The following is a 15,857-nucleotide window of genomic DNA, read 5'->3' as shown; positions in this document are numbered from 1 at the left end:
AGATTAAAAAAGAAAAATTAATATTTTCATGAGGAGTATTGACTTACATAATTTTACAACGGCTTACATTCATTAATAATAATTTTACATGAATTTGTATAATTCTATTTGGTCGATTGTTGGTTATACTGCTTTGTCCTAGGTGATTGGATTGGTGAGCAAGTACTTATTTATCTCAATTGCTAAGGTAAAAAACACTTCTTTTCTTCTTCCTTTTTAGTTTGTTTTTTCTTGATTTTTTTCTAACTAAATAGTTATCTTGATAATATTATATAAAATACTTTGCAATAGATAAACAAAAATTGTACAACTCTTACCCTTCATTTCTCAGGACCGTAAGAAACTTCTATTTGCAAAATCTCTATATGAATTGTCTCGGGCTGCCTCAAATAGGGGAATTCCTGTCTTATACATGAATTGGATCTCCAGCTACTGGCTGGACCAGTGTCTTCTTATAACAGAAATCTTTGCTGGAAAATCTGTTTTTATTTCGTCAATTACTGGCTGAAAATTATCCCCGAGGTTGTTTTGTCTTTTTGATTTATCCATTTTTTCTGCTCTTTGTTTTTTCGCACGTCATATTTTTTTGTCTGAAGTCGCATGTTTTTTCGCACCTTTCAAACAGTTCGTGGTAACGAACTGTAGTAAGGAGCGACCCGGCTCAATAGTAACCAAAACTCTAAAAAATGGAGTTTTGATACCAATAGCTACATCAAAAGAATCACATTTTAATGCTGATTTTAAATATATAAGTTTTATCAAGTTTAGTCTTACCCATCAAAAGTTACGAGCCTGAGAAAATTTGCCTTATTTTAGAAAATAGGGAGAAACACCCCCTAAAAGTCATACAATCTTAACGAAAATCACAACATCAGATTCAGTGTATCAGAAAACCCTATTGTAGAAGTTTCAAGCTCCTATCTACGAAAATGTGGAATTTTGTATTTTTTGCCAGAAGGCAGATCACGGATGCGTGTTTATTTATTTATTTTTTTTTTATTTTTTTTTTCCAGGGGTGATCGTATCGACCCAGCGGTCCTAGAATCTTACTGGAGGGCTCATTCTAACGGAAATGAAAAGTTCTAGTGCCCTTTTTAAGTGACCGAAAAATTGGAGGGCACCTAGGCCCCATCCCACACTAATTATTTTCCCAAATTCAACGGATCAAAATTCTGAGATATCCATTTTATTCAGCGTAGTCAAAAAATCTTATAACTATGTCTTTGGGGACGCCTTACTCCCGCACAGTCCCCATGGGAGGGGCTACAAGTTACAAGCTTTGACCAGTGCTTACATATAGTAATGGTTATTGGGAAGTGTAGAGACGTTTAAAGGGGGATTTTTTGGTTGGAAGAGGGGTTGACAAGAGGGGGATATGTTGGGGGAACTTTCCATCGAGGAATTTGTCATGGGGGAAGAAAATTTCCATGAAGGGAGTGCAGGATTTTCTAGAATTATTTAAAAAAAAACAATGAAAAAATAAATATGTAAAGTTTTTTCAAATGGAAGTAAGGAGCAGGATTAAAGCTTAAAACGAACAGAAATTATTAGGCATATGAGGGGCTCACCTCCTCCTAATACCCCGCTCTTTACGCTAGATTATTTTTAGTGATTTCAAATATTTATTCTACGGCTTTCAGGGGTCATTCTTAATGAATTGGGACAAAATTTATTCTTTAATGTAAAGAGTGAGGTACTGATGAGGCGGTGAACCCCTCATATATGTAATAAAAACATGAGATTACAAAAGTGCGTTACGTAAGCTAATTTATAAGTTACGTTTATCTTTTACTGATAAAAACATTCGTAAAAATTAAAAGTTGTAGTTGCCTTTTTAAGTAACCAAAAAATCGCAGGGCAACTAGGCTTCCTCCACCGTTCCCTTTTTTCTCAAAACCATTCGATCAAAACTATGAGAAAGCCATTTAGCCAAAAAGAAAAAAAGAACTTGCAAATTTCGTGTTAATTATTCCTCTGCGGAGAGCCAAAATCAAAACATGCATTGATTCAAAAACGTTCAGAAATTAAATAAAAAAAAAGTTTTTTTTAGCTGAAAGTAAGGAGCGACATTAAAACTTAAAACGAACAGAAATTACTTCGTATATGAAAGGGGCTGCTTCCTCATCAACGCCCCGCTCTTTACGCTATAGTTTTTTACTGTTTTAAAAAGCAGAGTTGAGAGAAAGAGTCAAACTTTAGCGTAAAGAGCAGCCCCTTTCATATACGAAGTAATTTCTGTTCATTATAAGTTTTAATGTCGCTCCTTACTTTCAGCTAAAAAACTTGTTTTTTTTATTTAATATCATCTCAGACTGGCAAGTACACGGGACTTCTGTGTGGGGTGGAGAGTAATGAAAACAAAACCAACTTTAGATACTATTTTGAATAGAAAGTACCCAGAAATTAAAGAAAACCAAAATATTTTCGGGGAACAGTCGGAACCCGAGCTCCCTCTCCTCGGTGTACGTCCTCGGTTTTAAGATCTGAAACAAACCTAAGTTTCCCTTGACAAAGGAAGGATTGTACACTCCTTCTTACGATCAAGAGCCGTAAACTTATTAAACTGCATCAAACACAGCCCGGTGGCAATATAATGTCTGAAATTTGACTGCAATTAGTGGCGTCAATAGAGTTAGGGCAGTGGGTGGTATTTGCCCCGCAAGATTCTTCACCCCATTGATTTTGAAAAAAAAATCCGTAATATTTTTAGGTATTTTTATTGGAAAATGGTTTGTTTTGGTGCCTTAAATAAAAAAGAAGCTTCGCCAGAGCGTGTGAGAATTTTGCGTTTGCCTCCCCTAACATGCGTTATTTGCCGCCACTGACAAGAATGATCTCCTTTTCGAAGAAAAAATTTTTGAATCAAATAAAGAAATGCATCACATTTGGAAAGAAATAGGGCAAAATAAGAGGCATGTCTTGTTAATTTAAAGGAAGCCCGAGAAAATAAATAACCGAAAGAAATAGATTTCTTGCACAACGCAAGTGGATAATGTATTATCCATTTAGTATTTTAGTTACTTAATGAGACTACATGTTGCGTCAGAATTGAGAAATTCTTAGTTGCAAAACATGAGACAGAATAATTAAGAGACAATAAACAAACCAACTAATGATACACAAGAAAGGTACCTCAATGCGACAAGGGCCTTTTATCGAAATAGGATCTTAGCTGCGAAGGGGTTGACAACTCTCTTGCAGTAAGCATCCAAGCCTTACTGTACCAAAACTGAGGTAGGTTTCAGCGATATAATTAAGTTAAGATAACTGGAAATAGTTTAATTGTAATATGTGTATACTTTCCTTGAGCAGAATTGTATCAAAACCAGCGTTGCCAACGCTTTACAAATGTACCGTTTTTTGTAATAAGTTAAAGGTCCGCGGTACATTTGGAATTTTTTGGTACAACCAAATTGTTCGTTGCATTCGGGCATTGCTTGCTCGTTTCTTACTCAGATACCAAGTCCTAAGTCCTAATCCAAGTCCTACTCTATCAGCAATTGTCTTCTTATTACAGCAAATTTTTAACCTGCTGTTCAGATGGAACGAATTAATCTCCTGCGGTACAATTTTAGTCAGAAGACTGGTGCAGTTTATTTTAAACTATTGGCAACGCTGATCAAGACACCTTTACAAGCTATCACATGGATCAGTTAAACAAAAAAAAATCTTGATTAGTTGAAATGTCATAGATCACCAACAAAGGAAAGCTGGTTCATCATCAGCTCCGGAGTAGTCATCGTCTATTTACTTTTTTAAATATCTGAACTTTCGCTTTGTGTGAACAAATTTCAGTAGCTTTTTCTACAACAACTGTGAATTCAGCAATTTTCTTCTATACCTTTCTATTATTCTTCTATACTATCTTCTTCTATACATTATATGAACATTGTCAGCAATGTGTATTATCAACTTAATAGACTAATAACTTTACGCTATATGGACAGCAGGCGTCAGTAATCGTTTCGAATTGCAACTTTTATCGGAAAACAGGCTACATCACGGTCTTTGCTAGACTTTGTAATGACCTTTATCAAAATGGTTATCATGCCTCGTATTATAATAGAATTAATTTTTTTTTATAATGATAAGTCCCAGATTCGTATACCACAACAGCAACTGCTGAAACATATTGGGCAATATAAGGTTTAGAGCCGTTCATAATTGAGATAAAAAGAAGCGACTTGAGGTGCATTGGAGCATCAGATCATTAAAAATGTAGAAATATTGACATGTTCCTCTTTAATACTGAGCCCTCCATCGTGGGTACAGCTACTGAAAGGGAGTGTATAGTATAGGGAGTGAAGTGCATTGGAGTTTCGGCACATTGAAAATGTCGAAAAATAGACATGTTCCTCTTTAATACTGAGCCCTCTATGGTGGGTGCAGCTAGTGAAGAGTGTAGGGTATAGGATATTAATAAATTTGAGATGCATTGGAGCATCGGCACACTGAAAATGCAGAAAAATAGAAATGTTTCTCTTTAATACTGAGCCCTCCATCGTGGGTGCGGCTAGTGAAGGATGTAGGGTATAGGAAGTGAATCAATAAATTTGACGTGCATTGGAGCATCGGCACACTGAAAGTGCAGAAAAATAGACATGTTTCTCTTTAATACTGAGCCCTCTATCGTGGGTACAGCTAGTGAAGGATGTAGGGTATAGGAAGTGAATCAATAAATTTGACGTGCATTGGAGCATCGGCACACTGAAAGTGCAGAAAAATAGACATGTTTCTCTTTAATACTGAGCCCTCTATCGTGGGTACAGCTAGTGAAGGATGTAGGGTATAGGAAGTGAATCAATAAATTTGACGTGCATTGGAGCATCGGCACACTGAAAATGCAGAAAAATAGACATGTTTCTCTTTAATACTGAGCCCTCTATCATGGGTGCAGCTAGTGAAGGATGTAGGGTATAGGAAGTGAATCAATAAATTTGACGTGCATTGGAGCATCGGCACACTGAAAATGCAGAAAAATAGACATGTTTCTCTTTAATACTGAGCCCTCTATCGTGGGTGCGCCTAGTGAAGGGTGTAGGGTATAGGAAGTGAATCAATAAATTTGACGTGCATTGGAGCATCGGCACACTGAAAATGCAGAAAAATAGACATGTTTCTCTTTAATACTGAGCCCTCTATCATGGGTGCAGCTAGTGAAGGATGTAGGGTATAGGAAGTGAATCAATAAATTTGACGTGCATTGGAGCATCGGCACACTGAAAATGCAGAAAAATAGACATGTTTCTCTTTAATACTGAGCCCTCTATCATGGGTGCAGCTAGTGAAGGATGTAGGGTATAGGAAGTGAATCAATAAATTTGACGTGCATTGGAGCATCGGCACACTGAAAATGCAGAAAAATAGACATGTTTCTCTTTAATACTGAGCCCTCTATCGTGAGTGCGGCTAGTGAAGGATGTAGGGTATAGGAAGTGAATCAATAAATTTGACGTGCATTGGAGCATCGGCACACTGAAAATGCAGAAAAATAGACATGTTTCTCTTGAATACTGAGCCCTCTATCGTGGGTGCAGCTAGTGAAGGATGTAGGGTATAGGAAGTGAATCAATAAATTTGACGTGCATTGGAGCATCGGCACACTGAAAATGCAGAAAAATAGACATGTTTCTCTTTAATACTGAGCCCTCTATCGTGAGTGCGGCTAGTGAAGGATGTAGGGTATAGGAAGTGAATCAATAAATTTGACGTGCATTGGAGCATCGGCACACTGAAAATGCAGAAAAATAGACATGTTTCTCTTGAATACTGAGCCCTCTATCGTGAGTGCGGCTAGTGAAGGATGTAGGGTATAGGAAGTGAATCAATAAATTTGACGTGCATTGGAGCATCGGCACACTGAAAATGCAGAAAAATAGACATGTTTCTCTTTAATACTGAGCCCTCTATCGTGAGTGCGGCTAGTGAAGGATGTAGGGTATAGGAAGTGAATCAATAAATTTGACGTGCATTGGAGCATCGGCACACTGAAAATGCAGAAAAATAGACATGTTTCTCTTGAATACTGAGCCCTCTATCGTGGGTGCAGCTAGTGAAGGATGTAGGGTATAGGAAGTGAATCAATAAATTTGACGTGCATTGGAGCATCGGCACACTGAAAATGCAGAAAAATAGACATGTTTCTCTTTAATACTGAGCCCTCTATCGTGAGTGCGGCTAGTGAAGGATGTAGGGTATAGGAAGTGAATCAATAAATTTGACGTGCATTGGAGCATCGGCACACTGAAAATGCAGAAAAATAGACATGTTTCTCTTGAATACTGAGCCCTCTATCGTGGGTGCAGCTAGTGAAGGATGTAGGGTATAGGAAGTGAATCAATAAATTTGACGTGCATTGGAGCATCGGCACACTGAAAATGCAGAAAAATAGACATGTTTCTCTTTAATACTGAGCCCTCTATCGTGAGTGCGGCTAGTGAAGGATGTAGGGTATAGGAAGTGAATCAATAAATTTGACGTGCATTGGAGCATCGGCACACTGAAAATGCAGAAAAATAGACATGTTTCTCTTGAATACTGAGCCCTCTATCGTGGGTGCAGCTAGTGAAGGATGTAGGGTATAGGAAGTGAATCAATAAATTTGACGTGCATTGGAGCATCGGCACACTGAAAATGCAGAAAAATAGACATGTTTCTCTTTAATACTGAGCCCTCTATCGTGAGTGCGGCTAGTGAAGGATGTAGGGTATAGGAAGTGAATCAATAAATTTGACGTGCATTGGAGCATCGGCACACTGAAAATGCAGAAAAATAGACATGTTTCTCTTTAATACTGAGCCCTCTATCATGGGTGCAGCTAGTGAAGGATGTAGGGTATAGGAAGTGAATCAATAAATTTGACGTGCATTGGAGCATCGGCACACTGAAAATGCAGAAAAATAGACATGTTTCTCTTTAATACTGAGCCCTCTATCGTGGGTACAGCTAGTGAAGGATGTAGGGTATAGGAAGTGAATCAATAAATTTGACGTGCATTGGAGCATCGGCACACTGAAAATGCAGAAAAATAGACATGTTTCTCTTTAATACTGAGCCCTCTATCATGGGTGCAGCTAGTGAAGGATGTAGGGTATAGGAAGTGAATCAATAAATTTGACGTGCATTGGAGCATCGGCACACTGAAAATGCAGAAAAATAGACATGTTTCTCTTTAATACTGAGCCCTCTATCGTGGGTGCGCCTAGTGAAGGGTGTAGGGTATAGGAAGTGAATCAATAAATTTGACGTGCATTGGAGCATCGGCACACTGAAAATGCAGAAAAATAGACATGTTTCTCTTTAATACTGAGCCCTCTATCATGGGTGCAGCTAGTGAAGGATGTAGGGTATAGGAAGTGAATCAATAAATTTGACGTGCATTGGAGCATCGGCACACTGAAAATGCAGAAAAATAGACATGTTTCTCTTTAATACTGAGCCCTCTATCATGGGTGCAGCTAGTGAAGGATGTAGGGTATAGGAAGTGAATCAATAAATTTGACGTGCATTGGAGCATCGGCACACCGAAAATGCAGAAAAATAGACATGTTTCTCTTTAATACTGAGCCCTCTATCATGGGTGCAGCTAGTGAAGGATGTAGGGTATAGGAAGTGAATCAATAAATTTGACGTGCATTGGAGCATCGGCACACTGAAAATGCAGAAAAATAGACATGTTTCTCTTTAATACTGAGCCCTCTATCGTGGGTACAGCTAGTGAAGGATGTAGGGTATAGGAAGTGAATCAATAAATTTGACGTGCATTGGAGCATCGGCACACTGAAAATGCAGAAAAATAGACATGTTTCTCTTTAATACTGAGCCCTCTATCATGGGTGCAGCTAGTGAAGGATGTAGGGTATAGGAAGTGAATCAATAAATTTGACGTGCATTGGAGCATCGGCACACTGAAAATGCAGAAAAATAGACATGTTTCTCTTTAATACTGAGCCCTCTATCGTGGGTGCGCCTAGTGAAGGGTGTAGGGTATAGGAAGTGAATCAATAAATTTGACGTGCATTGGAGCATCGGCACACTGAAAATGCAGAAAAATAGACATGTTTCTCTTTAATACTGATCCCTCTATCATGGGTGCAGCTAGTGAAGGATGTAGGGTATAGGAAGTGAATCAATAAATTTGACGTGCATTGGAGCATCGGCACACTGAAAATGCAGAAAAATAGACATGTTTCTCTTTAATACTGAGCCCTCTATCATGGGTGCAGCTAGTGAAGGATGTAGGGTATAGGAAGTGAATCAATAAATTTGACGTGCATTGGAGCATCGGCACACTGAAAATGCAGAAAAATAGACATGTTTCTCTTTAATACTGAGCCCTCTATCGTGGGTGCGCCTAGTGAAGGGTGTAGGGTATAGGAAGTGAATCAATAAATTTGACGTGCATTGGAGCATCGGCACACTGAAAATGCAGAAAAATAGACATGTTTCTCTTTAATACTGAGCCCTCTATCATGGGTGCAGCTAGTGAAGGATGTAGGGTATAGGAAGTGAATCAATAAATTTGACGTGCATTGGAGCATCGGCACACTGAAAATGCAGAAAAATAGACATGTTTCTCTTTAATACTGAGCCCTCTATCGTGGGTGCGCCTAGTGAAGGGTGTAGGGTATAGGAAGTGAATCAATAAATTTGACGTGCATTGGAGCATCGGCACACTGAAAATGCAGAAAAATAGACATGTTTCTCTTTAATACTGAGCCCTCTATCGTGGGTGCGCCTAGTGAAGGGTGTAGGGTATAGGAAGTGAATCAATAAATTTGACGTGCATTGGAGCATCGGCACACTGAAAATGCAGAAAAATAGACATGTTTCTCTTTAATACTGAGCGCTCTATCATGGGTGCAGCTAGTGAAGGATGTAGGGTATAGGAAGTGAATCAATAAATTTGACGTGCATTGGAGCATCGGCACACTGAAAATGCAGAAAAATAGACATGTTTCTCTTTAATACTGAGCCCTCTATCATGGGTGCAGCTAGTGAAGGATGTAGAGTATAGGAAGTGAATTAATAAATTTGACGTGCATTGGAGCATCGGCACACTGAAAATGCAGAAAAATAGACATGTTCCTCTTTATTACTGAGCCCTCTATCATGGGTGCAGCTAGTGAAGGATGTAGGGTATAGGAAGTGAATCAATAAATTTGACGTGCATTGGAGCATCGGCACACTGAAAATGCAGAAAAATAGACATGTTTCTCTTTAATACTGAGCCCTCTATCATGGGTGCAGCTAGTGAAGGATGTAGGGTATAGGAAGTGAATCAATAAATTTGAGGTGCATTGGAGCATCGGCACACTGAAAATGCAGAAAAATGGACATGCTCCTCTTTAATACTGAGCGCTCTATCGTGGGTGCAGCTAGTGAAGGGTGTAGGAAGTGAATTAATAAATTTGAGGTGCATTGGAGCATTGGCACACTGAAAATGCAGAAAAATAGACATGTTTCTCTTTAATACTGAGCCCTCTATCGTGGGTGCGGCTAGTGAAGGGTGTAGGGCATAGGAAGTGAATTAATAAATTTGAGGTGCATTGGGGCATCAGCACACTGAAAATGCAGAAAAATAGACATGTTTCTCTTTAATACTGAGCCCTCTATCATGGGTGCAGCTAGTGAAGGATGTAGGGTATAGGAAGTGAATCAATAAATTTGACGTGCATTGGAGCATCGGCACACTGAAAATGCAGAAAAATAGACATGTTTCTCTTTAATACTGAGCCCTCTATCGTGGGTGCGCCTAGTGAAGGATGTAGGGTATAGGAAGTGAATTAATAAATTTGACGTGCATTGGAGCATCGGCACACTGAAAATGCAGAAAAATAGACATGTTCCTCTTTATTACTGAGCCCTCTATCATGGGTGCAGCTAGTGAAGGATGTAGGGTATAGGAAGTGAATCAATAAATTTGACGTGCATTGGAGCATCGGCACACTGAAAATGCAGAAAAATAGACATGTTTCTCTTTAATACTGAGCCCTCTATCATGGGTGCAGCTAGTGAAGGATGTAGGGTATAGGAAGTGAATCAATAAATTTGAGGTGCATTGGAGCATCGGCACACTGAAAATGCAGAAAAATGGACATGTTCCTCTTTAATACTGAGCCCTCTATCGTGGGTGCGGCTAGTGAAGGGTGTAGGGTATAGGAAGTGAATTAATAAATTTGAGGTGCATTGGAGCATAGGCACACTGAAAATGCAGAAAAATAGACATGTTCCTCTTTAATACTGAGCCCTCCATCGTGGATGTGTGGTTGTCTTTGAAAGAAATAGACATGTTCCTCTTTAATAGTGTATTGTGAAGAGAGTGAATTAATAAAATTAATTCATTATTTTATGAAGAGAAATCTCAAATTCGAATACCACAATAGCAACTACTGAAATATAATGAGCAATATAAGAATTAGAACCGCTCGTAAGTGAGGTGAAAACAAAATATTTGAGGTGCATTGGAGCATCGACTCATTGAAAACGTGAAAAAATAGACATGTTCCTCTTTAATACTGAGCCCTCCATCGTGGGTGCAACTACTGAAGGGGATTGTATAGTGAATAGAGTGAATTAATAAAATGAATTCATTGTTTTATGAAGAGAAATCTCAAATTTGTATGCAACAACACCAACTGCTGAAATATAATGAGCAATATAGGAATTAGAATCGTTCATAAGTGAGGTGAAAACAAACAATTTGAGGTGCATTGGAGCATCGGCTCATTGAAAGTGTAAAAAAATAGACATATTCCTCTTTAATATTGAGCCCTTCAGCGTGGGTGCAGCCTAATGAAGGGGAAATTTTTTAGTATGTCAAACGTATAGACGACTTTAACTCACAATATTCACTTTCAATCCTCTGAATCTACCTCTTCTCGCCCAAAGTCCGGCATCAGCTGCAACTTTTTTTAGCATCTAGTCCCTTTTTTATGCTCCTTGAGTTCTCAAGTATACACGATACTTCTTTACTCATAGCATATTTTTTGCAGTATTTGCTTTAAGCCTCTGTTGGTATTATTCTTGATATTCTTTTTGTTTAGTTCTTAAAAAAAATTTACTGCCCCAATTAGGGGCGTAATTTGCTCTGGGGCAGAGGGACAACTGTACCCTCCAGAACCAGGTTTGCCACCCCTTCCCACCTCTTAGTTCGGCCGCCAGCTGAAATTTAGTTTCCGTAAAAAATCTTGTCAAAATTAAGATAAGCTTGCATAATTCAAGTATCTAGAGAAACAGGTCAGTTTTCTTTAGTATATCTTTGCCTTTATGATAATATATGATTCATTTTTCAGTTTTCACTGTCATTTTCACTTGATTTGGGAAAATCCGCTACAACTTTGCCCCCCCCCCAAGTATTTTGACGCAATTATGCCAATGCCCCCATTGTCTTACTATCTCTTCGTTTTTCATGAATTGTCCCCTGTTCATAACAAGAAACCTGATCTTAAAAAAGTGTGTGAAGTCTTGTATATTTGATATTTAAAGTTTCTTACACGGGGTGAATATTACTTTTCACATTTTCGTTTTCCCATAGCCGTTGGGGACCAAAATAGAATTTTCAAACTGAGATGCCTTATTAAACAAATACATAAAGACATTAAAAAACCCAAGAGTTCGGTCTAGAGGGAATATAAGCCGAAATTTACGTTCATGGAAAAGGGGGCTCTTACTCATTTACGTTTAGATGGTCCACCATCCTTTTTATGAGTTTTTAAACCAAACATATGGCTGAATTTCAATAGTTATACAAATACACATTTTAAGGACAAAATTCTCATCTTTGAGCATTTCTGTTATTATGGATAAATCCAATTACGAAGTTCTTCCCAAGCGCTTAGGACACATGCTTCTTCTGGCCTACCAGCACCTCTCTTCCTCTCCCATGGGATCACCGATATATATGGTGTCTTCTCTCCTAGATCCCATCAAAGAGTCGAGAAAAAAAATACGAGCTCAATTAGAGTTTTGAAAAAATCCTTTTTTTGTGATGCCTCCTAAGAACTGACAACTCAAGAGATACGTGACCTGATCTCTATCAGAGGCTTCATTTCCGGACAACTCAAGATCAAAGATTAATCAACCGAGAAGATTTACGTGCCGAATTACTTCCATCACAAGCTCTTGGGAATCTACTCCTGTTATCTCCGTCTAGATTCAACTCGAAGATTTTACATTACATTTTTGAAGACAATTTTGCCATGATGAATTTCTTACTATTATTGTTCTTTAGATGCTATTGGTTCCGTTGGTGCTTCTTTGTGCCTCGTTAATGACCTAAACCATGGGTCTTAAAATTTTTCCATTTTAGAATCGGTTTCAATCTGACAGTGTGGTCTTTCGACATCTCTAGAATTGGGGACTTATACTCAGATACTGCGTAAATGATGGTTGTATAGAAATCCTTTCTGTAGTTAAAGTAAAGTTACTAGGCTTTTTGGAATACATCGTGTATTGTTACTATTTGGGTGGCTTAAGTGTCACTGACCGTCTCTCGGGTCCTGTCGTATATGCTTCCGGTTGAGTTTTGTAGTCTTGAACAATTCAAGTCAGCTTCAGTAGTTCAAAAAGCATTATTCTGCCTAATTTCTCTAAATTAGCTTTTAATAATTAATTTCACATTTAGAACCTTAAATATTGTCACATACTATAAAAGAACCTGACTCACTTTCGCCATTTAAACTACTTGTGAATATGTTAACTATAGGTCTGGTTTCGGCATTTTCTTTTTTCTTTTTTAAGTGGTGTTTCTCGTTCATTATTACTGTATCTTCCCAATAACAATATTCATAGTCCATTTCCCACGATTTCGTAATCAACCCTGCGTGAAAATCTCGGATATAGAGTGGCCAACACTCGGATATAGAGTGGCAATAGTGGCCAGTAGAGTTATAGAGTGGCCGAATACTTAGCTGTGCAGCATATAGTTTTAATTAAAGGAATAATAAGCTCTTCTGCAATAATCGTATGGGTTCCTTTTTTAACGAAAAGATCTTTCAGATATAAATAAAAGAGTTACGAAGATTCAGCATAGATTAAGCTTCAGCACAAGCTTAATCTTCAAAAAGCATTATTAACCAATAATTATTTCACTAATTTTTGCATTATAGACCTATTGCATTGACCAAATGACCAAATCACCCGAGACAATTCAATAGATCATCTTTTATGCAAGAGCAATTTCTAGAGTAATAAAACTGAAAAACACGAAGTTTTACCAAAGTTCTACCAATAATGCTTTACCAAATACTTTTGCATTAACTTAGTTTAGTTTAGATCAATGGTCAATGACCATTGACCAAAGGCATTTTTTGACCAATTGCGTGTTTGACCAATGATCACAGCATTATTTGAGCGTAAGAGCATTACTTAGCAATAATTATTTGACCAATTTTTGCATTATAGACCTATTTCATTGACCAAATGACCAAATCACCCGAGACAATTCAATAGATCATCTTTTATGCAAGAGCAATTTCTAGAGTAATAAAACTGAAAAACACGAAGTTTTACCAAAGTTCTACCAATAATGCTTTACCAAATACTTTTGCATTAACTTAGTTTAGTTTAGATCAATGGTCAATGACCATTGACCAAAGGCATTTTTTGACCAATTGCGTGTTTGACCAATGATCACAGCATTATTTGAGCGTAAGAGCATTACTTAGCAATAATTATTTGACCAATTTTTGCATTATAGACCTATTTCATTGACCAAATGACCAAATCACCCGAGACAATTCAATAGATCATCTTTTATGCAAGAGCAATTTCTAGAGTAATAAAACTGAAAAACACGAAGTTTTACCAAAGTTCTACCAATAATGCTTTACCAAATACTTTTGCATTAACTTAGTTTAGTTTAGATCAATGGTCAATAACCATTGACCAAAGGCATTTTTTGACCAATTGCGTGTTTGACCAATGATCACAGCATTATTTGAGCGTAAGAGCATTACTTAGCAATAATTATTTGACCAATTTTTGCATTATAGACCTATTTCATTGACCAAATGACCAAATCACCCGAGACAATTCAATAGATCATCTTTTATGCAAGAGCAATTTCTAGAGTAATAAAACTGAAAAACACGAAGTTTTACCAAAGTTCTACCAATAATGCTTTACCAAATACTTTTGCATTAACTTAGTTTAGTTTAGATCAATGGTCAATGACCATTGACCAAAGGCATTTTTTGACCAATTGCGTGTTTGACCAATGATCACAGCATTATTTGAGCGTAAGAGCATTACTTAGCAATAATTATTTGACCAATTTTTGCATTATAGACCTATTACATTGACCAATTGACTAAATGACCAAATCACCCGAGATAATTCAAGTGATCATCTGTTCCGCAAAAGTAAGTTTTAGAGTAATAAAACTGAAAAACACCAAGTTTTACCAATAAAGTTTTACCAAAAGCTTTTGCATTAATTTAGGTTAGGTTAGATCACCATTAGGTGATCTAACCTAACCTAAGTTGGTCAATCACCATTGACCAAAGGCATTATTTGACCAATTGCCTATTTAACCAATGAACAAAGCATTATTTGACCAATAAATAGCATTATTTTATCGATTCGTGTTTTGTGGCTTATCCCCCAAAATCAGATTTGAATGAGTAGTTATACTTCACGAATCTTATATGTCGTCAAACATTCTCCTTTTTAAGTAGTATTTCGTGTTTATTATTACTTCCTCTTCCTGGCAATAATATTTATATAAACATCCCCTTAATTTTTTAAGGGCTTAATGTATATATCAGGGCTGCGCAAATGCCCACCCCAGATTTTTCAGGGGGGGGGGGGCCAAGATTCCACCACAAAGTACCCTTTGCCGGTCATAATAATCCATTATGTCCAACATAATCCATTCTGTCCAATTGATTCGAAATTACTGCACGCCTATTACTTTCACCGACGTATTGTTTACTTAAATAAGAAAATTTCTTGCTGAGGAGGGTCAGCCTTTAGTCTGGTTGAATTTTTCACTTTCAGTTTAATCACTTGACTTCGTTGATTATGGTCTTTGATGTTATAATTAATCTTAGAGGTCAGTGTGGCTGAGTTCCACATTGGGTTACAGTACATTTCCATGCAACACACGGGTGCTGAAAATGAGTTTTTACTTAGAATATTCGATCGATGTGCTGCCAAAACTCACATTTTTTCTTACATAAAAGTTGGGGGGGGGGCAAAATGGAGTTTATGCCCACCCCAAGATTTGGCCCAAATGGCGCCTCTGTCCTTACCATATCAACAATAACATTTACAGCCTTATTTTTTAGACCGCCCTGCCTGCAAACCTCGACAACAGTTTAGCTATGGTGCAGCTAAACTTTTAACCACTCTAGTCTCTTGCTCAGTTGATGCCCATCCTTTAGTTAAATCCTTCAGATGGATGTTCAATTCGTCAGATGATCAGCTTAACCTTGGAGAATTTGCAACTGTTTCTAAAGATGGCAGCACTAGTATACTTAGGTACACACCTAAAAGTGAATATGATTATGGTGCAATCCTGTGCTGGGCTGAAAACGAAATCGGACTCCAAGACGAACCTTGTGTTTTCACAATTTATCCTGCAGGTAATTATGGTTTTTCAATATTTGACTGGCTGTAAGAGCGAAAAAATTTACGCTATTAAAACCAAGCATTAAACGCTCCGAAACGAAAAATAATATAATAGCATTAATTAAAAGCAAACCTATTTTCTAGTAATCACCATTTTTATGTGATCTTTTTTTCAAATTTCTCAGGTGTTGTAAAACAGACAAAAATTAATTTAATTAGTTAGCAGAAGTTAGTTTTAAAAATTCCATTATGGATAAAACCATAAACAAAAGGCCATCTTTAAG

The 15,857-nt window shown here is 37.5% G+C and overlaps 1 protein-coding gene across 1 annotated transcript in view; it reads left to right on the top strand.

The window, feature by feature from the left end:
• Nucleotides 1-15,857, top strand: part of LOC136026967 (uncharacterized) — a 93,777-nt gene that overhangs the window by 44,196 nt on the left and 33,724 nt on the right. The window contains exon 5 of the mRNA XM_065703836.1: nt 15,291-15,587. Within this exon, the coding sequence (XP_065559908.1) occupies nt 15,291-15,587 (297 nt within the window). The remainder of the gene's footprint in view (nt 1-15,290; nt 15,588-15,857) is intronic.

The sequence above is a fragment of the Artemia franciscana genome, chromosome 5 (assembly GCF_032884065.1).
Source record: "Artemia franciscana chromosome 5, ASM3288406v1, whole genome shotgun sequence".
Taxonomy (NCBI): domain Eukaryota; kingdom Metazoa; phylum Arthropoda; class Branchiopoda; order Anostraca; family Artemiidae; genus Artemia; species Artemia franciscana.
This window is presented reverse-complemented; position numbering and strand designations above follow the sequence as displayed.